General features: G+C 51.4%; 7 protein-coding genes and 1 non-coding gene across 8 annotated transcripts; 5 read left to right on the top strand and 3 right to left on the bottom strand.

Annotated features, from left to right (window-relative positions):
- Nucleotides 1–1219: 1219 nt before the first annotated feature.
- Nucleotides 1220–1799, top strand: BO95DRAFT_456634 (UBC-like protein; the record flags this gene model as incomplete). Its single annotated transcript, XM_025588417.1, has 2 exons — nucleotides 1220–1485; nucleotides 1562–1799. 2 exons carry the CDS (start codon nucleotides 1220–1222, stop codon nucleotides 1797–1799), a joined length of 504 nt encoding a protein of 167 aa, XP_025437864.1.
- Nucleotides 1800–3921: 2122 nt separating this feature from the next.
- BO95DRAFT_517981 (succinate dehydrogenase cytochrome b560 subunit) lies at nucleotides 3922–4723 on the top strand (the record flags this gene model as incomplete). The annotated part of the gene is made up of 3 exons (XM_025591936.1): nucleotides 3922–3970; nucleotides 4030–4120; nucleotides 4288–4723. The coding sequence occupies exons 1-3, from the start codon at nucleotides 3931–3933 to the stop codon at nucleotides 4721–4723; spliced, it is 567 nt and encodes a 188-aa protein (XP_025437865.1). The 5' UTR covers nucleotides 3922–3930.
- A 3782-nt stretch (nucleotides 4724–8505) lies between these two features.
- BO95DRAFT_447018 (mitochondrial 54S ribosomal protein mL57) lies at nucleotides 8506–9919 on the top strand. The gene is made up of 3 exons (XM_025587523.1): nucleotides 8506–8989; nucleotides 9106–9332; nucleotides 9481–9919. The coding sequence occupies exons 1-3, from the start codon at nucleotides 8602–8604 to the stop codon at nucleotides 9634–9636; spliced, it is 771 nt and encodes a 256-aa protein (XP_025437866.1). The 5' UTR covers nucleotides 8506–8601; the 3' UTR covers nucleotides 9637–9919.
- Nucleotides 9920–10456: 537 nt separating this feature from the next.
- Nucleotides 10457–13169, top strand: BO95DRAFT_447020 (AP-1 complex subunit mu). The gene is made up of 7 exons (XM_025587524.1): nucleotides 10457–10506; nucleotides 10579–10815; nucleotides 10881–11009; nucleotides 11259–11488; nucleotides 11598–12087; nucleotides 12170–12541; nucleotides 12620–13169. Exons 2-7 carry the CDS (start codon nucleotides 10777–10779, stop codon nucleotides 12698–12700), a joined length of 1341 nt encoding a protein of 446 aa, XP_025437867.1. The 5' UTR covers nucleotides 10457–10506; nucleotides 10579–10776; the 3' UTR covers nucleotides 12701–13169.
- An 858-nt stretch (nucleotides 13170–14027) lies between these two features.
- BO95DRAFT_435809 (Rag GTPase GTR1) lies at nucleotides 14028–15100 on the bottom strand (the record flags this gene model as incomplete). Its single annotated transcript, XM_025585196.1, has 2 exons — nucleotides 14028–14838; nucleotides 14907–15100. The coding sequence occupies 2 exons, from the start codon at nucleotides 15098–15100 to the stop codon at nucleotides 14028–14030; spliced, it is 1005 nt and encodes a 334-aa protein (XP_025437868.1).
- Nucleotides 15101–15585: 485 nt separating this feature from the next.
- Nucleotides 15586–18011, bottom strand: BO95DRAFT_447022 (URC4/urg3 family protein). Its single transcript, XM_025587525.1, has 4 exons — nucleotides 17299–18011; nucleotides 16724–17213; nucleotides 16072–16664; nucleotides 15586–16009 (listed from the first exon to the last, which is right to left on the bottom strand). Exons 1-4 carry the CDS (start codon nucleotides 17635–17637, stop codon nucleotides 15926–15928), a joined length of 1506 nt encoding a protein of 501 aa, XP_025437869.1. The 5' UTR covers nucleotides 17638–18011; the 3' UTR covers nucleotides 15586–15925.
- A 984-nt stretch (nucleotides 18012–18995) lies between these two features.
- On the top strand, nucleotides 18996–19900 carry BO95DRAFT_271662 (uncharacterized protein). Its single transcript, XM_025581588.1, has 3 exons — nucleotides 18996–19094; nucleotides 19173–19430; nucleotides 19477–19900. The coding sequence occupies exons 2-3, from the start codon at nucleotides 19280–19282 to the stop codon at nucleotides 19776–19778; spliced, it is 453 nt and encodes a 150-aa protein (XP_025437870.1). The 5' UTR covers nucleotides 18996–19094; nucleotides 19173–19279; the 3' UTR covers nucleotides 19779–19900.
- Nucleotides 19901–23155: 3255 nt separating this feature from the next.
- Nucleotides 23156–23267, bottom strand: BO95DRAFT_t273. Its single transcript has one exon. It is a non-coding gene; the product is annotated as a tRNA-Ser (tRNA).
- Nucleotides 23268–24325: the final 1058 nt, after the last annotated feature.

Consider the following 24325-nt stretch of genomic DNA (forward strand, 5'->3'; position numbering starts at 1 on the left):
GGAAGGTGGATGGGGTGTATATACGCACTCCACGCATTTGTGAAGGTCTTTGTGGTCGAGTAGGAGTAGTACGGGCTGGTTTGGATGTGGATGTAGCCTGTGATGTGGGGGGCGATCTTGAGGGCGAGTTTGATCGTCTATCCAGGAAGGATTAATGGCCGTGGCCGGGTTAGTTACGCCCATCCTAAGCAGTGTGCTGGCTGGAGGTGTTTTGAAAGGGCTGATTCGTTACATACTGCAATCTCGACGGCCAATTCCTCGACGCTGGGCCCGGGGAACTTGGGAGATAGCTCAATTGCTTCTTTGACGGATGCGGTGATCAGGTCCTTGTGCTCGGGCTTGGAGAGCTCTCCCAATGCGATTGCCTGGGGTAGTATGGTTTGGTGAGTAAATGATACTTAGGGATTGTCTCGGCTGCAGCGGACGACTATACAGTACCTGATTGGAAGTGCAATCCTGGAAGGGGCCGAAGGTTTTGGCAACTGATCATGATAGACGACAGTTTGGTTAGCTCCGCATTCGAAGCGATGGGTCTGATAATAAAAGCTGCACAGACCTTGCTCATCCATTGTATCGCAGTCGACAATGGTCCTTTGGCGGAGAGCATCCAGTGCTGTCTGCGGGGTAGCCATTGTGATGATGGTATGAGAAGGAGTACCAGGTGAGTTGATAATGGCAGCAAGTTAAGGAATGATGGAGTAGAACCGGAGAAGAGGAGGGGAATGTGCTTATAAGAGGGATGCAGCAGAATGGCCTGATCGGCGCATTGTCAAACAAAGCAAGCTCGTTGTTCTGATAAGCACTGCCAACTCTGTACTAGCTTGACAAAGGTACTATACCTACCTTCGTGTTTGTAATTGACACAAGGACACAAGGTCGTAGGATATCACTTCGCCGAATCAAGGAATTCGATATATGGAACAGAAACAGCATGTAAATTGCGGAGATAATCAATCCGATAACCACCGTTCCCCGCTGAACGATTGTCAGCCACTTCGCGTGATTTCATGTTTCCGTGGAACCTCTCAAGGAATATAGAGTACAAAGAATGGCATCTGCCTATTTATTTTACTTGCCTGTTGGCTTCAAGGCTCTTTGTCAACACGTTGCTTCCAAGTTGCAAGCACGAGAAGCAGACTCTACATACATCCTCACAATAACTTCAAGATCCATTCTAGCCGGCAACCATCGATTACGTACTGGAAAAAAGTCCCATATTATGGAAGAAGTTCACCGAAAGGACTTTGTCGCCATCGCCAGGGTTCTTGCTCCGCCAGCGTCGTCACCCCCCGATCCGTACCGCCGTGTGCGAGCTGAGCTTCTTGCTGCTGTCGAAGACGGACCACATTCACCACAATGCCCCTTCGTGTCATTTGCACCGGCGGCGCAAAATGACCTTCTCAACATGATTGGGACAATCGCTGGCCCGAAGGGCACACCCTATGAGGGGGGCTTGTTCCAGATTTCTCTCTCTATCCCCTTGTCGTATCCGAGCCAGCCCCCCCCCCAATTGTCGATTTGCGACCAAGATCTGGCATCCGAATGTCGGCCACGATGGCAGGATCTGCTTGAACATCTTGGAAGAGGATTGGAGCAAGGCTCTTTCTATCCGAGTGGTTCTGATCTCGGTTGCTGCATTGATTGGAAGCCCTGGACAATTTATGGAAGAGGAGGGCGGGACATCAATGCCATTGCGGCCAGAGGCGGCACAGATGTGGTTGGAGAACTCGGCAGAGTTTGAGAAGACTGCCCAGGAGTGGACTCGCCGATATGCCATGTCTTTCCAGACCGAGGGTTAGTTGGTATTCCGGAGAGACAGAAAGCCTGCAAGAGAGATTCGAATTCGAACTACAACCACGCAGTGACCAGACTCATGCAAAGTAGTATTTCTTGTTTGGTAGACAGAGAAAGATTACCTAGGTACAGAGCTAAGAATGATAGTATATATTATCATAGATGCATTCTTGTTATCCTAAGGTATAGTCAAAATTGGAGTATTGGAAAGGTAAGTTATAGATCACACGATCATAGCTTCGTAACTAGTAAGTATTGTATATAATAACACCCAATATCCTTCTCACAATAAAGACAATCCTTGCTTCCTATGTGTAAAGCGGCCCTCGATTTCTACCTTCTGTGCCTATCCGGGAAAACGGAAATAGTCTCATCAAGTATGGTTATCCATTTGCAGAAGGCAAAGTTTCAGGACTTTAGCTAACAAGACTGGTAAATCACTAGCTTTCGATGAATAAGCGTCACAATACAGCCTCCCACACTATCCCACTCAATTGTCTACTGTTTTGGTGGTTTGATAGTTGGGGTATTTTAGGCAATCGTGTTTAAGCAACGTTAACAGACTACTCCGTAATTTGCACCGTTTTAGCGACCAGTAGGAAAGTGCCTCTGACTATAGCACATTGGGTCAGTTCCTAGATAACAATGATATGAGCCTGCACGTGTTCCGTAAATCAGTAGAAACACCATATTGACAGTGTTTCTCTGCCTTCTGATACTAATCCAGCTGCTCACCAGACTATTGTACTGCAGTAAGAAATCTACTAGCCGCTATCAAAAAAGAGCTGCTTAAGAGAGTATCAAATTTCTTGCACCCCGGACCAAGCGATAACGACGTCTGAAAGGCTAAACTACCTGGTAAATTTTGAAGGCCAGTTTTAGAAGCATCCAGAGTAGTCGGGCGCATCTTCAGGACTAACAGCAGAACAGGCCACTTATACATCTGACTATAGTATACCTACCATTCCCCTCAGACAGTAAGCAGTGGTCATTTAGCCTAAATCGGAGCGGGGTGAAAACCATTGCTTGTCGATAATCCGACACGATTGTTCTTCCATTCGGCCCGATAGTTCTCTCGCCCTCGAAAGGATCATCGGCAAGAGAATAATCACTGGCGAATTGGGATTGGATATGCTGCATCAAATCTGCGGTGGGGTTGTTTTCCCTTATCAATCAGATGCCGCTGTCTCAGCCCTAACAATGCCGACATCTGAGGGTAGTCCGGGTTAAGGGTTGCTCGTGCAAACATCGGCAATTGATTGACAGTTGGGATACTGCTCATTTGACTGACTGTTCCCTTTGATGATTGGCCTCTTCCAGGGGCCAGTTGTTGTTGTTCTTGAGCCGCTAGTCGCGTACATCCATGATCATGTTAACAGTAGGTAGACAGACCACCGGCGGGCATCACTGCTGCAGGCCGCAGGAAGATGACCACTGTTCCCAGTGACCTAAACCCTGAATCAAAACTCTAAAATCAGAGCTGCAGGACTTCAATCAGGAGACGATCTCAGCTGCCAATATTGAAAGCCGTTTGACAAGCATCCGATTGTATGCACAGAGACTACAATGGCAACCAAGTACCTTTCAACTACAGACTACAGCATGTAACCCTGATATGAAACCCTTTCATCTCATTGACGAGAGACAAATGGGCGATTAACGACGGGACAAGTCCTTCTCAGGTATCTCATTGACCTCTGCGGAAACGACAGAATGCCGAACCAGTGAGGCCCTGCATACCACGTCAACATCATCCCAGATGGTAGACAACGTGTGCGGAGACCCTTGGGAGAAGGAAAGGAAAGGAAAGAGAGAGGAAGAGAAAACACGCACACAAATGAAGAAAAGAGCTCGGCACAAGCGCGGGCGGTGAGGGAATGGAAGATGAATCTTCCGAATGGTAATGCAGCATTGCTCATTGGCCCAGAATTCCCCTCCGGAGCTGGTCCCGTGACCTGGAGTCGAACCCGAGGTTGTCCGTCCCGTGATTCCGAACCGCTACGAGAGTCGGGAGTTCAAGGCTACTTTCTTTCCTGGTCGACCACGAACCTCGAACGACGACGACATTCCTTTTTCTGTCCACTGTTCAATCCCCAGTCCCTGCGCCGCCTGTCAGGTCCTTTCACACGCGTCACAATGCTTTCTCAGAAGGTTGCCCAGCAGTCGCTGCGACGGCGTACGTTCTTGCTTCTCGACCCTGCAGCCATGGGGCTCCGCTAACCGATTCGTTTGCAGTCGCCGTCCAGCAGCCCTACGCCCTGCGCTGGTCCTTGATGAACTCCGTCTCGCCTGCCGCCGTTGCTCTCGGAAGAAATGTTCAGATGAGGTGAGTCGCTGCGCCGAAGGATGGATGGATTGTTGCGACGGGCGTCTCCATTGGGTGGATGTCGCGATCTCGAATTCGACCGCAACCGCGTGAGGCGAAGGCCATGAGAGATTAGACACATGTGGGGATATAGCACACAGGATCGCTAAACTGTCTCGTCGGATTAGACAAGCTACCACCAGCACGACCACCTCCGACCCCAACAAGCTCCTTGCTGAGCAGCGTCTGCGCCGCCCCGTCGCTCCCCACCTTTCCATCTACAAGCCCCAGATCACCTGGATCGGCAGTAGTTTGCACCGTATCACCGGTATCGCCCTGTCCGGCAGTCTATACCTCTATGCGACTGCCTACCTCGCTTCTCCCATGCTCGGCTGGGACCTCGGCTCTGCCTCCGCCGTTGCCGCTTTCGGTGCCCTCCCCGTCCTCGCCAAGGTCCTCCTCAAGGCTACCATGGCCATGCCTTTCACCTACCACTGCATGAACGGTGTTCGTCACTTGATCTGGGATACCGGTCGCGGTCTCACCAACCCCCAGGTCATCAAGACCGGCTGGACTGTGGTTGGCCTGAGTACGATTAGCGCTCTGATTCTTGCTTTGCTGTGATTTCGCTTGTGCCATACCTTTTGATTCCTGCTCTGTCTAAAATGTTCTTCTTGCAATATATATTCAATAGCCAGTCAATGGATGACTGATTGCTTTTTTTTCTTTTGGAAAATCCCGGTCTCCTACGTCTTCGTCATGAAGACATGTTTTACACGGCCTGCAGAAGGAAGCGGCCGTGTACCATTTCGTAGGGCAATCCTCGGACATTGAGCCCCTGTCGTGGATATTGGTATAGGGGGGATTGATTCATACAGCATACGAAGACAGCACGCGAAAACAGCACCACATACTGCGCATATCACTAACATTGTAGCCGGACTAATATCATTCTCTAGAACATTTGCAACAATAACTCCAGAACCCCCATCTTCGGTCCAGTCTATAACGGTTTCCCTATTTCAATTTCACAATCCCTGCTAAACAAATTCTTCACGCCGATGATTTTCTTTTGTCGCCTTTGGTGCTTGAACAGCCGCAATCCTAGCCGCAGTATTGCCATGTGCCACTTCTTCGTCTGTTACATAGTTAGAACCGATACTTCTATGTCTTTGGCTCTCAAGGTGCGCATCTGCATGTCTCTCGCAGCATGTGCACGCTCGAGCGGGAAAGAATGTCCTCACCTATACAGGAATTCCTTATTGATCCAACGACTATCGATCATCATGGTCTGATTTCATGCCGGACTTGGCGGAGGGTTGGGAGGGAAAGGCTGAGGTGAAGGCGGATCATGGACCGAACAGTTACTCAAAGGAATTCCCTCCCTGTTGATCTCAACTGGAAGAAGGACCATGCCCGACCAAACTTCGGAACGGAAGTTGTACATTGTCCAGAGTGACATGTTGCGCTGTGAAGAATCGAACCGGATAGGCAGACTGCGGATAGCTCGGGGTATTTTCGTAGCCCGGAGAGGAGGATGTCTTGGGCTTGCTTGATACCACTGACAAACAGAGGGGGGAACAATTGACTGGAGCTGCTTCTGAGATATAAGACGAAGGCAATGCGAGGCACACACACGCACACAAGAGGTCTGATGAGGAGTCACTGCAGAGCGAGCTACAACCTTCCCTTTATATACTGCCAATTCTGAAGTCCAGAGACCGGGTCGAAATGGGCTCTGGACTGGGTCGTACACCGCTATACTGTTCGACTTCCGTCTCCACGGCAAGAGGCCGCGTGGGGGATATGACATTTCCAATGGCCTTAACGCCGATCACTCCGCCAGCGTTGATAGATCTCGATGAGTCTCCCGCCTTGTCTGCAAGGGACCGACGGGAATGAGTCTCGTCTAAAGATGTCGGACAGTGTGCTTGCAGCCGCGTGTCTTGGTCTTTGACTACAAGACAATACCTCAGACACACTGGAGAAAGAGAACAGAAGAACTATGATGAGCCAAGACATACTAGCAGACTGACCGATCACCGGCACGCTGTGTGAACTAACAAGCATCGAAACTCCCTCACGTCTTTTGACTATCGCAAGTCATATTACCTCAGATCTTAGAACCTGGGCCAGAAATTGAGGCTGGTATTTTCTGCCTGCTCTCCATACCTAGGGCCGAGGGTCGATGCACACACCTTGCGAACAGACCCTGGAACGTAGACGCCAGATGGACGTTTTACGATCTTCCACCCTCTAAGGCGATTCCGGCAGCTTGGCCCGAATTGTGGCTTCAGGATTCCCGGGGAATTGGGGGCGAGGGTGCGTTTGCCTTTGCATAGACGCGGCCCCAGAAAGTTTGCTTCGATACAGGGATTCTGGAGAGCTTCCATCTTTGCAAACAACCGGCCTCTGCAATACTGCGCCCATCGACCATCAAGCTTACAGTAAAAGTCAACCTTGAAGCATCTGGCAAGCCCGTTACTGGTGACTCGCTCTATTACGTGTACACTGTTCCCCATTTGCCTACTCGTCTTCCTCCAGATTGCCCATTTTCGCATCACCGAGGCAGGTCTTCGTCGGATCTTTCCAGTCAGCCTGGATTTCTAGAAGCGGTCTGCAAACGGCATGATAGTAGTTTCGGGTATATGGATATTCCTGTACGACGAAGGCCTCTTGGATGCCATGTCTATCACGCGGAAGCACGTGGACAGATTTCTGAGCTCGAATCCAAAGCACCCAGAATCGAAACGATTCTGACCCCAAGTCTCGGCAAATTGCCTGACCAAGCTCTTTCTTCTAAACGGCTAATGCATGAGACCGCCTCCAGTGATGTCTCAAGTCTTCCTCCCGACGGCTTCTGACGGAGTAGCTGCTCAGAGTCGGGTAGAAGGCGTTCAACGGCCGCTGGGCATCGTACTCCTTCCTAATCAAAGGATCTTGTGGTAAGTGGCTTGCTCTTGACTTCCTACTACTCACTTTACGGGTAACTGCAATTGGATCTATGTTCCCCGCAGAGCGGTGTCGTCCGGAGAACGGGGTCCAATACAAAGAATTGACACCTTGAGGGGTTCTCGTTGTTGGCTCAAGAGTTTCGGGGGCTTTGAGAAGGACTCGTCTCCTCTTCGCCTTGCGTTCAATCTATATCACCTGCCAGTGCAACACTGGCCCGTTGGAACGAGAATCTCCCGGTCGTTACGTTCCCTGTCAATAGCAGCTTTGAAGTATACTGTCCCGAGGGCGACTGGTATCACCTTGCTCCTCAATCTTGGCAGTGCGATAAAAGCGAAGCTCTTTACCGCTGGTCTGTTTGTGTCGGCCGAGCCTGTCTAAAATGATGGACCACGACTGTCCAGGGCATACGAAATATGCAGAGGCCGTTCCACCGAGCTCTTCCGACTCGTCCACTGGAGGGATGGATCTTAACAGCTCCATTGCACGTTGGATATACACAAGGAAGAACGGACCGACAGGGGTGACACGGAAACTGCCCCGAGGTTTCCGTCATCCGAAATTTCGGCTCCTGGTTGTTACACATTACAGACAGGGTAGGAAGTGATATGCGGCCCTTACCCCCCTCCCCTGTCAGGCCATATTGCGGTGTAGAAAGAGTCTCCAGGCGGGCAGCTCTCACTTAGGACGGGCAGGCTGGCTCGGGGCTGGGCGGTTTACTCTCTGAGGTTCCCGTCCATCCTGTCAACTGTAGCGTACGAATAGCTCTTCCGTAGATGACTCGTGTTCCGACAGGCTACAATCATTATTACATTTACATTGACGAAGGTCCTATCGATTTGGTGCTTGTCCCTCGTATCTTTCGTCTCGAACTCCGAAGTGATCTAGCAAGTCACTGGAGCTTACGGGTTCTTGCGCCTAGATCTACCCTAAGATCTCGCCCCATCGTAGAAGAGGGAGAGAAGGGGATTCATGGGGAAGTACGTAACCTTCCGTCGGTTCATAGTACGGCATTCATTGGCATACAGTGGGCCTTGAATATGATGAGAGAGAGGGTAGATACTCATGTGTCAACTTTGAGGTTAATGGCAAGATATATAGTACCAATGCCGGGTTCCGATAACGCGGAGATGTCCCCGGAGCCATTGTTGGAGATGGGTCGCGATATTGGTCCACAGACCCAGCCCGTTAGAGCTCGAAAGCCCTGTATTAGGCTAGCATAGCAAATTCAATTGTTATTACTGTGGCGAGAGGGGTAACTTACTCATGTATAACCTACAAGATTTGTTAAGGTACTATACAGTACAGTGCTGTAGCCGCTCATGCCCCGGCCCGCCAGAACGGGACTGAAGGGGAGCGCCGGAGGATGTACTAACCCAATCTGGAATAGCGCATCTCCGAATTCTTCCTGGAAGTCCATCATCAATCATAGTTGTTGTTGCCATCGACCGTGCCAAAAAAAAAAAAAAGAGAGACAGCCCCGGACTGGCGAACTCCTCACTCTCACACCCCTTCTCCACCACTCCGAGTTCCGGTCTCTCACAGATTCAATGGCTTCAACACTGTCCACTCGCGCGGTCAGGACACTCTCCGGCCCCGCGTGCCGCACCCTCGCTCGTCCCAGCGCGATCGAATCCGCTCTCCTTCCGCGGCGAGCGTTGTCGACATCCACGGAGGCCGCGCCTGCCAGCCAGCAAGATCGGCCGCGGTGGTCCTACACGCCCGAGCGTGCGAAGGCCCCCTTCAGTCTGCGCATTGATTCCAAACGCCCGGCCTGGAACTCCAACTCCGACCCCAAAGTCCTCGATCGGTTCTACATCGGCCTGCTCGGCCCTGATGGCGACAAGGTACTATCGGACGAGGTCAAATGGCTAGCGGTGACGCACAAGAGTTTTGATCAGGGACGGAGAGGTTACAACGATCGTTTGGCTTTCTTGGGTACGTACGGGGGAAGAAGGGAGGAAGAGGGGGGACGAAGGGCTTCCTTCCCACTTTTACCGATGACATGACGACGGCGGCGGCGGCTAACCTTCGATTTTTCCTTCTGTTGATAGGCAAACGCATCGTCAAACTACAGGCTTCGCTGGCTCTGGTGCAGGGTCCAGCTGCCAGCGCCCCGACTCCGGACGCCTATGGCCGCACGCCCTTTACCCATCCCGATCTGGAGGGCTTGAGCAACCTCTCTTACAACGTCAAGAACTTCATGACACACAAGGCCAAGATGGCGCAATTGGCAAACAAATACGCACTCCAGAAGGTTTTGAGATGGTCTCCTCGGCAGGTGAGTGAATTGCGTTGGGTTGGAATGAAAACCGATGCTCTTTTTCCCCCTAAGCCCCCCCCCCGGTTTCTATCATGCTACAATGGAGAGCGCACGTGAGATGGGGAAAACAGGCTGTGGCTAACGTGTGGTCTCTCAACCTCTCTAGCCTCTCAACCTCCAGGCTTCCGGATTGGAACTCGTTCTCGCTCACACGATGTACGCTATTATCGGCGCCATCTCGCTGGAGAAGGGCGGCGACGTCGCCAACAAGGTGGCACGTGAGCGGATACTCAAACCCCTGGGCCTTGGGCTCGAGGCATGAAGACGTCGGGGAGGCAGGACCGAATTTGAATTCTTCGGGGCAATTCTTCGCAGGGAGCATATCTAGGCGTTTATTTTCCTTTTTTGCCTTTTCTCTTTTTTTTTGTCCTAGGGGATCTTGGTTCCCACTTGTGTACTGGGGGATCATCACTTTTCGTTCGACCGTATATTATGTATTTTTAACCACCACCACCACTACTACGACCTGTGCTATATGGAACTGCAAATACCAACCCGCAAGATTTCTTTACTCGCTCCTGGATATTCGAGTACATAGCATGTAGCAGGTTAAGGTGGACAATACATAGATTAAGAGAAAAAGATAGGAATGTACGGTTCCTCTGACACCGCCCGAGTAACAGTAAGCAAAATACTCGGCCAGCTCTTATGGAACCCTCGAAAAATTCGATGCATCGTCTTCGCACCTTGGTATCGCAAGATCAGCCATGGAAAACCGAGAACAACCAACAGAATGTCGAGTTGAACTTGGAAATCGCTTGGATGCAATTTACACTGGCTTGCACTGTCTAGAAAGGGCGTATGGTACAAAGAAAGAAAAGAAAAAAAAAAAGCCGGAGGAAAATTGGCAGCAGAAATGCGAATTTATAGTGTGCTTGGTGTCTACTGCGCTAGACTTCTTTGAGAGTAGCTCGGCTCCCTGAGAAGGCTTAGCGGCACGTGTCCTGATGCCTGAGGCGTGGTTACTTACCAGACGTTAAAACTGGTAATGAATGGCCAGAATGCGAGGGGGTCTGGTGTAAGGTTTGTATCAGGCCAGACGGACAGCCGCAATCCAGCCCATTGACAACTTTAGGTATGAGTTCACTAACTGCCTTAACTTTAAGGTCAGATACACCAACCATCTTGTACTGTACGTGTATCTTGTTGCAGCGCTGTTGATGCTTCTCCTCCATTGACCTCAACTGACATTGTTCACCTTCAGCTCAAATCCCTCCCTTTTTCTAGATCCAACAAGCATGTCGAGTAACTAGTGGTCTGGCTGGCCTCCCCCGTTCACACTCGCCAGCGTCTCTCTCCCGCACCGACTCCCCTTCCCATCTCCATCTCCTTCCTGGCCAATTCTCACTCTTGACCACTTCCCTACTCCCTCGACGTCGGATTTCTTCCCATCCTTGTCGCCATGGCGTCGGCTATTTTCTTCCTGGATCTGAAGGGCAAGGTAAAACTACCCCAGCAGTGCCTCCGTGTCCATTCTCCCCCCCTGGTACCTGACCGTCTTAGTAGACCCTTCTAGCCCGGAACTATCGCGGAGACATCCCTATGTCCGCGGTCGAGAAATTCCCTATCCTCCTCAGCGACGCCGAAGAAGAGAGCTCCGCTGTCGCCCCCTGCTTCTCCCACGAAGGAATCAATGTACGTATCGACCTGCTTCGCCGCAACGCCGCCGCCGCCGCCGCCGCAGGTGCGGCGCACACACATGCACCTCCCTATTTACCCCCGCTGTTCCCCGCAGCCCGCACCCAGTTGCTGCTGGCTTCGTACCAGCATCACTCATCACCCCCCTCCCATACCACCTCAATGCGTTCTTGCTTGGAAACGTGGTGCCTACCGCAGCTATATTTGGGATTGGTTCGTTTTTATTAATTATGGCATTCGGCATAGTACCTCTACATCCGTCACAGCAACCTCTACATCCTGGCCCTGACTAAGAAGAACACCAATGCCACCGAGATCCTCCTCTTCCTACATAAGATCGTCGAGGTGTTTACGGAATACTTCAAGGTGTTGGAGGAGGAAAGTATCCGGGACAATTTCGTTATTATCTATGAATTACTCGATGAGATGATGGACTTCGGGTACCCGCAGACCACGGAGAGCAAGATCTTGCAAGAGTAAGTTTCTTGGATCGGTCTGCTGCTTGCCCAAATAAAAAAGCACATGGCGGATTCTTCCTCAAACAAAAACAGCGGGGTGCTGACTCGGGGTGCGCAATAATTCCAGATACATCACACAAGAATCACACAAGCTCGAAGTCCAAGCCCGACCACCTATCGCGGTCACCAATGCCGTCTCCTGGCGAAGCGAGGGGATCCGCTACCGCAAGAACGAAGTCTTCCTCGATGTTGTCGAGTCCCTGAACCTCCTCGTCTCCGCGTCTGGTAACGTGCTGCGATCGGAGATTCTGGGCGCCATCAAGATGAAGTGCTACCTGAGTGGGATGCCGGAGCTGCGGCTGGGCCTGAACGACAAGGTCATGTTCGAGACCACGGGCCGCGCCACGCGCGGCAAGGCCGTCGAGATGGAGGATGTCAAGTTCCACCAGTGCGTGCGACTCTCGCGCTTCGAGAACGACCGCACCATCAGCTTCATCCCGCCGGATGGCGAGTTCGAGCTCATGAGCTACCGGTTGAACACGCAGGTGAAGCCGTTGATCTGGGTGGAGTGTCTAGTCGAATCTCACTCTGGTTCGCGAATGGAGTACATGCTAAAGGTGCGTTGACCATCCTGAGAGAGGGGCAGATGCGATGTTCAGGGTTGGTTGACTAACGGCACACATCCGCTACAAACGATAGGCTAAAGCGCAATTCAAGCGCCGCAGCACAGCCAACAATGTCGAGATCCTCGTCCCCGTGCCGGAAGATGCCGATTCGCCGCGGTTCCGCACCAACATCGGCACCGTCCACTACGCCCCCGAGAAGTCCGCCATCATCTGGAAGATCAAGCAGTTCGGCGGCGGCAAGGAGTTCCTGATGCGCGCGGAGCTGGGACTGCCCTCCGTCAAGGGCGATGACGAGCACGGCGGCGGCATGACGGGCGGCTTCGGCGGCAGCATGGGCGGCACCGGCCAAGGCAAGGCCAAGCGGCCGATCAACGTCAAGTTCGAGATCCCCTATTTCACCACCAGTGGGATCCAAGTACGGTACTTGAAGATCACCGAACCAAAGGTATGTTGTAACGTCTTAATACATCCATTATAGATTTCTTGAATAGTTCGGTTCCCGCTAACCCGATGGCTTCGATAGCTACAATACCCTTCTCTCCCCTGGGTACGATATATAACCCAGTCGGGCGATATCGCCGTCCGCATGCCAGATGTACAATGATGTATAGCGTTTTCCAACCCTCCCACCCCCACTTCGCATGTCCCGTCTTTTTTTTTCTGTCTCTTCTTCTAGTCCAAATCAGATCTATTATAAATACTTTCTCCCCCTCCTTGCCCATGGATCAGCCCAGTACCTGGCATTTCTATACATACACAGTCATGAAAACAGGTTGGCTGTCGTGCTTTCCCCTTGCTTCTCCTTTGAGAGTCGTTTGGGTAGGGAAGAGCCGGACGCCGGAGCAGCCCTACTCGCGACCTCTTTTCATTTCTCTCGGAAGTATGATTGTATATCCCTCCTTCTATGTCCAGACGGAAGTATTCCGTACTTAGGGTGATAGTGCTGGCTTTGTAGTGTACATCCGCATCGTTGTCTCTGCTCTGCCTCAGGCCTCAAGTCTCAGGTCTCAGGTCTCAGGTCTCAGGTCTCAGGCTTCGAGCTCAGATGGAGAAAAACCAGCGGAAAAGCTAACGGTGTTTGGTCGGCGTCGAAGACATCGTCGGCGGGAATTAGAATCGAAGTCGGCCGAGAGAGAGCCGCCGGATAGACCATCCGTAGGGTTGGTTACTAGGTACTTACTAATAACACAACCTACTAACTTAGTAACCGGACACCCAATTGTGATTCCCGAAATGGATGTAGAAGAGGATGACACTAGGAAGAGAAGGAAGGCAGGCAAGGAATGAGAGGGTTGAGAGAATATATAGAGATATGTATGTAGGCTATCGAGTTCTTTGGAGAATCAGGTATAGGAATGAGGAGTCGGTGACGACTATGCCAAAGCATGCTTTGCGTGGGAATGGGACAAGGTAAGTAGTGGGATGTGGTCGAAGAAGTGGGAAGCTTTTTATTTATAAAGGATTTTTGAGCTGACAAGGCTTGAATACATACACAGATACATACAGGACAAAGGCTTAGGAGATTGACGATGCGGCGCATGATGATCAGGTTTGGAGATTGAAGGGTATCTTTGAAGGATAGGAGTGTGGGGGGGGAAGGGGAGTTGCATTGTGTGGTTCAATGCAGGCACTGAGATTTCTCCGGTCGGGGCCAAAGGAATTGGAAGCGTGGGTGTGGTGTCTAGTTTGCTTGGTGGTGCAGTAAGGTTGTTTGGCATGGGGTGGGATAGAGGATATAGGGGGGGGGGGGGGAGTTAGACCCTCCCTTTTTGGCCCCTTTAGACAGGGGGATATGCTCCTTGTTATGGTGGATGTGAAGGCGGAGAGCCGCGCATACGCTTCTTCCACATCGGACGGACCGCGTGCCATTGCTGATGAACTCTTGATGGGGAGGTCAATTTGATCTCTTGGTCGATTGCTTTGATGGTAAATCAATCATGCGCCCCATTGGTCCCGTCGGGCGATTCGACGGTAGGGAGCGGGAATCCATCGCCGTGGCCGGTGGCCGCCGCTTTGGAGAAGCCCTCGCGGGCGAGCATGGTGTTGAGGACGGCGCAGTTGTAGGCCGCTTCGCCGGGGGGCACCACCAAGAAGATGTAGGTGTTGTCCGTGAACCGGCCGAGGAAGACGTTGAACTGCGGGGTCTTGGTGTGCATGACGACGAACCCCGCAGACGCGGGCGTGGTGTGGGTGTTGCGGGCGGCGCAGTGCTTGAAGGCCTTCATGATATTGGAGAGGCGCTCGTGGCGGTCGTAGATCGGGTTCATGTCGCCGATCTCGGATGACACGGACGTGACGGTGAGGAAGGTGGAGCGCTCGAAGAGGATGACCTCCTCGGCATCCACGCGTTTGGCGAATGCGTGGAGAAACCGCTCGATGACCGTCAGGTTGGGGATGAGCTTGTGGACGATGCCAGCCCAGGCCTTGTAGAGGGACTGATCCCAGATGCTGCTGCCGAAGGTGTCGATGGAGAAGTGCTCCGACCGGCTGCGGATCATGGCGGAGCGTTCGTCGTAGATCCGTTGCCGGTGCTCGGCCTGAATGAGGTCGAGCTTGTGGACGAGGCAGAAGACGTGGGCGTTGGGGCTGTACTCCTTCAAGGCATTGATGATGGCGTTGTAGGTGTCGAGGTCGCGCTCGACCTCGCGGGACTCAATGTCGAAGACGTAGATGAGGACGGCAACGTCGGAGAAGATGTTGCCTCGTTGGGAAGCGAGGTAGGTCTCCATAAAGGCATCTTGTCTAGAATGAGAATCTTCGGTCAATGGATGGATTATTCAATGCAAGGCCCGAGGTGTTGATTGACCTACCCTCCGCAATCCCAAAGGTTAAGCGTGAGGTTCCCCATGAACTTGACATGACTATGCTCGACATCAATGGTGGCACCCAGGCGTCGGACATCCTTGGCCACGTAGTTGCTGAAGATAATTGATCGCATAGAAGATTTCCCCGAGCCACTCTTCCCCATCAGAAGAACCTTTCTCTTCTTCTTGCGGAGATCCATATTTGGGGGGGGGGGGGGGGGGGGATTACTATCCCGTTGACCGTACCCCGCACTTAAGAGAAGGATAGAATCTCAACCGGAGAGATCAGGAATGAGGAGGAGAGAGTGCTAATCAATGGGAGAAGAAAGGTAGTTTTCATCCATCTGAAAGTGGATCTTGCAAGGGGAGATTGGTAAGTGGAGGTAGAGAAGCTACAGAACGAAGGCTCGCTCAAGCAAAGGGCCGGAGGAGTTGGTGGACCAGCCCAGCCTCTCCCTCCCGTCCTCCCCGTCCTTCTCAAGCGTCATCGCTGTTTGGGTCAACAATGTTCCGGAGGCTGCTACCTTCCAGTCACGTGCAGTTACACGCATCGGGTCATTTCCATATTAAGCCTGGAGACTCACACGTGGGCTTCCCCTCAAAAGGTAGTCAAGATATATCATAAAGACTGTACTGTATGTACATACAGTTGTACAGTTGTGCAGTTGTTGATACAAGTACTCGAGAACCTCTTTGCGACTTCTTTCAATTCATTCCCCTGTAATGATTGATGTAGAATGTACAGACCAATATCCATGTGTACATGAAAAGTAAAATATCAGAACCCCCCCTAGTAGAAACAAATGTACAGCAGACGCCAATTAGGTATAACATTCAAGGCGTTCCAGTCCAGAATCGACCCGAATGGTGTTCTTCACACGCAGAGAGGGAGAACAGTAAATATGTAACAAGGCGAAGGAATATCCGGTCATCAAAGTCATAAGCACGTCCACCAGCCGTAAGGTAATCAGCAAACGCGAGCTGGCGGAGTCAGGTATCCAGGAAATCAACGAGGTATGCGATCATTAGAAAACAGTGCCGTCCGAGCGTATCATGATGGGAGGCTCCTTCGTATTGGGCCTGGATACTTCGGCGATCTCGCGACCACCCTAGAGTTGCTTGTCAGCATGTTTTCACCTCAATAGGTATCAGACATGGATTTCCAGCTTACCTTCCATGAGCCTGCCTCTAGCATCTGTGCAAGTGTCAACTGGTCTTCTCCTACCAGCCCAAGCTGCCCGTTGACTTCTGACAACAGCTCGTCTAGGAAGCCAACAGTGACGGCACGCCACTCCACCACCACATCATCATCCGTCGAGAAAAGGGGCACAACCTCGACATTTGGCTGTCCTTTAATCTGAGCATTCTCTCTGTATGCCGTGAGCCCGCGCTCCAGGTCTTTCTCCTTCAGACTCAACAGTCCCATATCAATCAGGAGGCCGCCGTTGCGATATTCGGGAAGACCCGTCAGCAGTTCACTGCCCGCAAAGTGGATCTTCATCAATTTCGACATGGGAACCATGATGGAGTAGCAGAGCCATTGCGTCAATTTGTGGAACGGGACGATGTTCTCCCAGGGCTGTGCGGGTGGCGATTTAGGTAGATCAGAGCAGGGCCATGCGTCTCCGATAGACAGGCCGTCGATCTGCGTTCTCGATGGAGGCCAGATCGGGGTGAGTCCGTCCATGAGCACACTCCAGAGGGTGGTGATAGGAACGATCGGAACGGACGAGGCGAGTGTAGACGGGTGGGAAAGAAGGTAATCTGCATATCGTAGGTTAGCCGGTGTTAGGCAGAAGACAGACCGGTCGGTCTTCGCTTACCTAGCAAGTTTCCGGGTCGCGCATCGACGCCGAAGAAGTCTTGGTTGTTCAAAGCTTCGGAAAGTCGGATCAACAGTCCAGCGCGACCTTGAATGCCTGCAAGCGGGTTCTGCTCCGAGTGTTGCATTCCCTTAGCAAGCACCTCCACGGTAATCTTCTTGAGCCCAGCGCCGTCCACCTGACAGGGTTCGGTGGGGTCGCTGCTGAACAAGCCACTCTTGAACATTTCCAACGTAGCTACTGCCAAGCCTTCGCTGCGAGAGTAGATCTTGCCCGACTCCTTGGATTTGTAGGACCATCCGTTCCCTGCGCCCGCATCAAGAAGAACGGAGACGACAAACAGATCGATCAGCCGACGGGTCCGTTCTTGCGCGTCAATAGTACTAGGCCAGGACTGAAGCAGTTGGTTGACGCGGGGTCGGCCACCCACGTCAAAGTGCTGCCAGCGTCCATGAGGAGGAATCGCGTCGTAGTCGGGAGCATAGTCTCTCTAGAAGGAACCAGCTTGGTTAGCACACCGAATCCTGAGACAAATACGACGGGGGGTCCCCAAAGTGCGTGCAGTTTCCTCTAACCTTGATGATAGATACAATGTACGAGGCAGTGGCAATGAATTTGCTCATATCAACATCAAAGTGGTTGAGTCTGTTTCTCTTCGCCTTGTTGAGAACGTATGAGCATCGTTCGCGGACGGCGTGGATGCTCCGCAAATAAGCTGCGGGATCCAGGGCTGGATCGGGCGGTTTGGCAATCGGCATCTCTGGTATGGAGGCAGGCAACCCGCTTCCCTTATACCCGGGGGATCTCAACGATGCACTCGAGGTACGGGCACTGTTGGCGGAGGCAAAGGATTCCTGCTCATCCTTCTCACTCTGGATCGAGTTCTTAGAGTCTTTGCGCTTGAAAAGACCCATGGTGGGCGGAGAGTGTGTTGGTTGGTTAGAGTGGGTGAGCGGGTGGGCGAGATAGATGGATGAAACACAGCGCTCAGAGAAAAGGAAAAATAGTTTGTTTTCCGTTGAAGAAGTCGAGGATGATAAGAACCGAGGAGAAAGAACGACAAAGTTCCAAGGCTAGACTGAACGTCTGGTGTCAGCAGCAGAAGTGCCGAACGCAAAATTGGGCACCCAGAAGAGAAAAAAGGTCGTAAACAGAACGAAGAGATCTGCAGTGGTTGCTCCTGGCGGGCGAGAGTGAGAATGAGGGGGAAAGAGAAAGAGAGAGACTGGAGTGACGGAAAGGAAAAAAGGACAGGGCCCTTAGTTTTTACATATGAGTTTACTTTTGGGATCTGGCTAGCTGTCTAGATTTTGCTTTTCTTCTTTTAATCTGAATGTGAATTTTATTTTTGGGGAGGAGGGGGGGGGGGGAAAGAGGGTGAATTATTTTTACATGAAATTACCATGTTTTCTTGTCATTTCTGTGCCTAGAAGGATTTTTCTTTTGTATTTTTATTTTTGTTTTTATTTTTCCATTTCTTATTTATTTTTTTCTTGTTCATTTAGATCAAGGTTAGCAAATGGAGGGGGGAAAAGAGTCAAACTACTAATAATAAGGAGGGGAAATAATAATAACAATAATAACGACAACAGCAACGACAGTGTAATACAGAGCGGGGGCAGTCGAGGGGAAAGTCGAGCTTAGAGAACATCAGGAAAGGTTAGGAAAGGTTAGGAACCTTAGGAACCTTAGCAGGGCTACTAAGACCTCCCTCATTGGCACGAAAAGGACCCGGGTAATTGAGCCACGGCCCTCTCTACGGCGCAGAACCAGTAACCTAGTCGAGTCTCGGAGTCGGAGGTGGAGAGCTTGGGAGGGGGAAGTTGTTTAAACCGGCTGCATGGCGGATTTTAGTCTCTGATAGAGACAGATGGGTTTTGGTTTCTCTAGTCAGTCTAGTCAGGGGGGGCCATACAGTGAGTGCATACTCCATACTGCATACTGCATACACACCAACTGTTAACCAAGTAAACATAACATAACAGGAGGCAACCACCGACAGTCCATGGAGCTGATGTTCAGTCAGACCTAATATTTCTGGCCCCGCAAACCAACTGGTGCTTCTAAAGACCTGAGAAGCTGAGGGGTCAATGAGTTCATTCAGTTTATACTCCGTAGTGTGATTGATGACCATCGAGGCAACACATCCGAAGCTAGTGATGAGGTCAGAGCCGTCGCAATCTCACCCTGTCCTTTGTATAAAGTCCTAGACTTGTACTTAGTAGTACTTGTAGATTGTAGATTGTGCAGTATGTACTACTGTACTGTGTGCCCTAAACCTCCTGCGATGCATGGCAGCTGCATCCATCTCAGTACCGCATACAGCTGCAATACCGGACTTTGCTATATTATACAGTACCATTCTTCTCTGGTACCATACCATACCTAATCAATACCTTCTCGTCACTACAGGACCACCCAGCACTCGTACTAACTTAGTTGTCTCCAGCTTACTTTTTCAGGAGTACCATGCGCCCCTCAAGGCAGCTATCAAGTCGGCCACTGTGTTAACTCGTTGAGTGCCAATTTCCCAGGTATGGGGCATCTGCTACGGAAATGGATCCAAGAGGGGACCGCAAGACGCAGGTCGAAAAGGCCACCTTCAACCCCCTCCCCTCCCCTCTCCTCCCCTCCCCTCCCCCCGTGCTACGGCCGACAGACAGGCAAGTCGGCTGTCCTGGACCCAGATCGATGGAACCAATGAAAAGTAAGTTTAACTAGTGAGGATCAGAGAAAAAAACTGATAGTCTAAGAGGAGCAGGGTGAGCACGGACAGACTCGCGCTCAAGGCTGTTCCGGGTCTTGGAGTCTTGTCTCTTGCGCCGCCGCCCTCTTTTCCCCCTCGCCCCAGTCATGCGGATCTAGCGGTTTGCCGGCAGCCATTTTCTTTCCACTCACTGCACATCAAGGACCTCGCTTATTTTCTGCCACCGTCTATCTTAACTCGATTAGGAATTACTACAATTGCATCTCACCTGAAAGAAATGGAAAGGAAAACAAAACCTTCAAAGACGCCAAAGTCTGCGGGCGGGGCAGAAAGCGTAAATGGATATGAAGGGTTCTGTTGTCGTTGTTGGTGGTGGTGGTGGTGGTGGTTATTGTTGTTGTTGTTGTTGACTTTGGGGCTTTGTTGACTGCTGTGAGCGATTTTGGCGGATCTTCAGCACATACCCAATGAAAATTCAAAGATACAAGCCTACTCAAGTGCCAGCTTCGAATTACCTTGCTGATTGACCGAACCTAATTCGACTTGCAAAAGCTCCCTGGTATCCGCGCGGATAACAGCCGAGCCCACCTCATTTGGGTTTCTACCCTATCGGTTGTTTTCCCCTTCCCTCGGGGACGAACACAGAACACAGCCCTGAGAACAATTGCTAGCGATGAAAAAGGCGACAACCCGAGGGCGTGCGCTGAGAGGTTAGCCAAGAACACAGGGGTTTTCGCACTGTGTGGGTGTTGGACGCGGAATGCGATACACTGAGTGTTTCGCACTATTGACCCCGTAAGTAGAATCAACGCCCTTTCATTGCCAAATATGCGCATTTTCATCTCATAATTGATTGACACACTACTCCAGCTTTGCTAGCGCTAGATGCCCCTAGCGATAATGACCAAGCTTTAGATCCACTGCCAGTGGCAAATCGGTCCCAGTCGACCCCGACACGGTGGCTGGAGACGGCATCAAGCGTCTGAGTACCAAGAAAGGCCTCTTGACTCTGACACATACCCCTCCACGGAGTCCGTCTTAGATTACGGATATCCAACCTTTGCCACATTTAGCACCCGGAATTATTGTATCGCCCATCTAAGCCTCAATAACAGTCCCGAATAAGCTACTCGAGTAGGTCGGAGCCTCGGAGGTAACTTATCGGCCCCAACCGATGATCTACAGGTGAGTCCGTTAGCAGAAACATGGAAATCCGATGCTCAGGGTTTTCACCTCTATGCAGGATTCTTCTCCCACTTGGTTGTCGGTCGCTATAGCAGGCAAATGCGAGTCAGTGACCGGAGCCATTACAGGGGAGAGTCGCAAATAGTTTGCTCCTGCGGGGCGCCGTTCCACACCAACTCGAGGATGATCATGGGGAAGAACCATATGACCCTCGAGTATTATTGAGCATTGACTACTTACTAGCCAAGGATCTAAGGCCCCTGCTTTCGACTATGGGCCATTTATGAGCATCACTTGGCCTTTGCACCAACTACTAAGGTCATTACATCATCCGAGCCGTCTCTCGCGTCCTTCACGGGTGAGTGCGAGTCGTCATGCTATCACTAATTCACTATTGTAGTGGCACCTCGAGACCTGAGTCTAATTCGGTACTAGCCTTTGTACTAGATCGGCAACTCTATTTGCATACTAGGTAGTCATCCACGAATGCGCGCTCCGAACGGGGACGATGCGCCGATGCGCGCGGCTATGGCTTGGAGTGAACCTTAATGACTCACGCTTCGGCCGGGACCTCCTCCACACCGGCGTCGATCTCAAACTGCAGCTTGTGTGTGCGAGATGTGAGTTTGTGACAACCACAAGTCTACAACTCATGTTCGCGTCCATATGCAATTCGGCTGACATGTTTTGCTGGTGTGCGAATTGCCCGTGGGCTTTGCGCGACAGTACGTGGGTCGTCGCGTATCTGAACCATGGATCGCAACATGTCCAAGCGCCGCCAAAAGTTTGGAACGGGGATCTGCCTGGGGCAACACTGGGAACAGCTCTTGACCGTGCTCGTGTGTGTGGGACACATATCCACTGACAGTGGATACTGGATTTCAGTGCCCGTGTGAGGCTGTCCCGCTGCAGATGAGCCGATAAGTCTCCTGCAGAGCGGGACTCAACATCAGCTCGAGCGAGAGTACTACTCGTAGCGCACTTCGGTCGCTGCTTGGCTCGACTGCGTTCAATCAGATATCGACGTTTCAACGCTACAAGCTGTTGATGTGGAGAGATGAGGTCTGCTAGCCCGTTGATGAGACTACCATTCGTGACAGGATGTACTGCACCATAGGAGGTATGTCGTACACTTGCTTCATATCATCCCCACAGATTCGAGTGCATTGTGATAGGCTCACCGACTGATAACTGCCGCTTGATCGGACGATCATCGGTACATCCATGCTTGGTTATGTGGTCACCTTTGTCACTTCAAAACGCCCAAGCCACCGACGTGAGCTCGAGCTAGAACATGTCCGTTGCGATAAAAATCCCCGCATTGGGGTCTTTGTTGGCGAAATCATTAGGTGGTCTGATGTTCTATACATCCGTAGGACTTCACTGTCTTCTGACACTATACTTTGTGGGCAACAATTTGGAAGGCCTGCAGGCACTCGAAAGCAGCGCCTTGTTTAATAATGCTCGGCTATTACTCGCCATACACTATGCGGTATGCCTTGCGCATGTTCTGATACCATGGGGACCGTGAATCCAGCCCGGTGCGCAGGAATACTCGTGCTCGGACATTACCAAGTACCTGCTTCTCGTCTGGAACGGGTATCATACCGCCCGCTTCTGACCCTGTTTTCAGCACCGTGGGTACAATACTATACCATGACTGACCCATGAGGGAGAACTGCCAACGGCTGAGGGTAAACTCAGTATGGTAAATCCATTAGCCGATAGAATAAATTTCCAAAGTGCATTCTCGCGCGTTCCCTCAAGTCGTAACACTGATATTGTCTCTCAACTCCTGTTGTCTTGTGTGGCCATAAGTACCATCCTCGCTTGTCGTTTTGATTCCCTGATCGGGGAACGTAATCAATCCTACTTAGCGGCCCCACCTCAGGGTACCTCAGCTCAAGTGGGAAAAACAACATGTGGCTGACAGGCTATACTAATTGCGCTCGGGTACCCAACCTCTCTACCTCGGCCAAGGACATGCATCGTACGACACTGTGGACAGCTTTCTAAGACTTGACGCATAACTCAGCTAGATCAATGGCTTCCGATCAGAGACACATGCTTGACCTCTTATAGCAAGACACTACTGCATAAGCATGTACTGTGTAACTATGTACTAGACTAAACAGTAGAACCTCCTGGCTTTCACCATGAGCCGGCGTGCCGCTAACGCAGAGGGACACGGTCCTGGCCGTCCTGCTGGGTCTGCCGGATTACAAGCTTTAGGCTCATCAGGTAGGCGTGTCAGAATACGGGTACGTACAATGCGTTCGGTCCCGTATTTACCCAACTGTACGTATGCTTGCTCTCCAGGGAAGGAATGCACTAGCCACGCTGCCAATTTATATGCTAAACATCGTCAACTGCGTGGGTAGAGCACGTTGGATCCGTGACCTACGCCATTAGACCCTTGAGATCTCTCAAATTGAGAACCTCGAACAACCAACATCGTAGGACTCCGGCTCTCATACATCCTTGCCTGGTGTGTCTCGCATAAAGCGCCTGGGTCATTCGACAAAAAGAAAAAAAGCAATCGACAGCGCTGGGATTCGAACCCAGGCACCCGAGGGTATGAGATTACTAGATCTGATGCGAAAAGCACACAGATGTTCAAGTCTCACGCGTTAACCACTCCGCCACACTGCCATAACTTGGAAAAAGTGGAACCCGAAAAGACGCCATACAGGCTCCGCGTCGCTAGTGCATCACGTGATACGCGATAGCTATACGATTGACCGTAGCCCAGTATACCTTATTGACAAAAAGCATATCGTAGTTACTTGCTCCTGGCTGTGTATTTTCGAGGGGAAGCCCGTAGTTGTGCAGCTGAGCAGCTTCTTGTTTACCCTTGTAAGAAATGGTCAATACCCCCGCAAACTCTATTCGTCGCAGTGCTTATCCACTCCGGGCATGATCACCGCCGTCAACTATTGACAATGCGCGTCCCTCATCTAAATGGCTCCTGTCAAATTTCGATGGACGGTAATTCTGGAACATAGAGTACCTTGCTGGTACTTTGTGTATTAACTGTTGCCCTGTCATGTGAAGACTTTTGAGTTCCAGCCATGATACTTGTCAGTTGCCAAATCGTTCGAAGCAACCCTTTCATGATGATAATCAAACACACTAGTTCTATGCCCCAGATCTGAAGGCAAACCAGCCTTATAATTCAGACCTCCACTTTCACCGTGAGAGCCTTCCCGCACAATTCTGCGAGTCTCGTGCATGCAGCACTCAATTCGAAGCGCGGAGATGAGCTTCATCGACTCTCCGTCGACACTAGACCCGAGAACGAACAGCGCACCAACGGAGCAGCCTGGAAAAGCTCTGGTCAATCTATCTTGTCATTACGAGACCTCTCGCCTAGAACTTCCCTTCACTGAGGGTTGATGATGCTGATGGAGTCACCGAGAGCCACCGGGACCCATCCATCCAGACCAGCTCTGCCCAATTCTGGCTAGGGCATATGGAAGTATGGACGGCATCGGAAAAGTTAGGGTTAGGATGCTAAATCTGGGCTGGAGTTTCCACTTTCTCCAGAACGAATTGCCGCGCTGTTTGGTCGGCGTCAGACCCGATTGCAAACCTACGGACCGTGTCATTCTCCCATTCGGGACGTCAGGATGTCTTTCTCCACCGGCTGGAAGGAATCCACTGCTGATCTGCCTCCTTGTGCCGTGACAGATGGGCTTTCCCTGCCGCTC

Source organism: Aspergillus brunneoviolaceus, assembly GCF_003184695.1.
Source record: "Aspergillus brunneoviolaceus CBS 621.78 unplaced genomic scaffold BO95scaffold_80, whole genome shotgun sequence".
Lineage (NCBI taxonomy): Eukaryota > Fungi > Ascomycota > Eurotiomycetes > Eurotiales > Aspergillaceae > Aspergillus > Aspergillus brunneoviolaceus.

Bases quoted from the DNA above. Each gene is read 5' to 3' on its own strand.
- BO95DRAFT_271662 (XM_025581588.1), top strand. From the start codon at position 19,280: ATGGATCCAAGAGGGGACCGCAAGACGCAGGTCGAAAAGGCCACCTTC. The intron at 19,431-19,476 runs GTAAGTTTAACT...TGATAGTCTAAG, and splicing joins ATCGATGGAACCAATGAAAA to AGGAGCAGGGTGAGCACGGA.
- BO95DRAFT_447022 (XM_025587525.1), bottom strand. From the start codon at position 17,637: ATGGGTCTTTTCAAGCGCAAAGACTCTAAGAACTCGATCCAGAGTGAG. The intron at 17,214-17,298 runs GTTAGAGGAAAC...GGTTCCTTCTAG, and splicing joins ACATTGTATCTATCATCAAG to AGAGACTATGCTCCCGACTA. The intron at 16,010-16,071 runs GTAAGCTGGAAA...AAGCAACTCTAG, and splicing joins TAGAGGCAGGCTCATGGAAG to GGTGGTCGCGAGATCGCCGA.
- BO95DRAFT_447018 (XM_025587523.1), top strand. From the start codon at position 8,602: ATGGCTTCAACACTGTCCACTCGCGCGGTCAGGACACTCTCCGGCCCC. The intron at 8,990-9,105 runs GTACGTACGGGG...TTCTGTTGATAG, and splicing joins CGATCGTTTGGCTTTCTTGG to GCAAACGCATCGTCAAACTA. The intron at 9,333-9,480 runs GTGAGTGAATTG...CAACCTCTCTAG, and splicing joins TGAGATGGTCTCCTCGGCAG to CCTCTCAACCTCCAGGCTTC.
- BO95DRAFT_447020 (XM_025587524.1), top strand. From the start codon at position 10,777: ATGGCGTCGGCTATTTTCTTCCTGGATCTGAAGGGCAAG. The intron at 11,489-11,597 runs GTAAGTTTCTTG...CAATAATTCCAG, and splicing joins GAGAGCAAGATCTTGCAAGA to ATACATCACACAAGAATCAC. The intron at 12,542-12,619 runs GTATGTTGTAAC...TGGCTTCGATAG, and splicing joins TGAAGATCACCGAACCAAAG to CTACAATACCCTTCTCTCCC.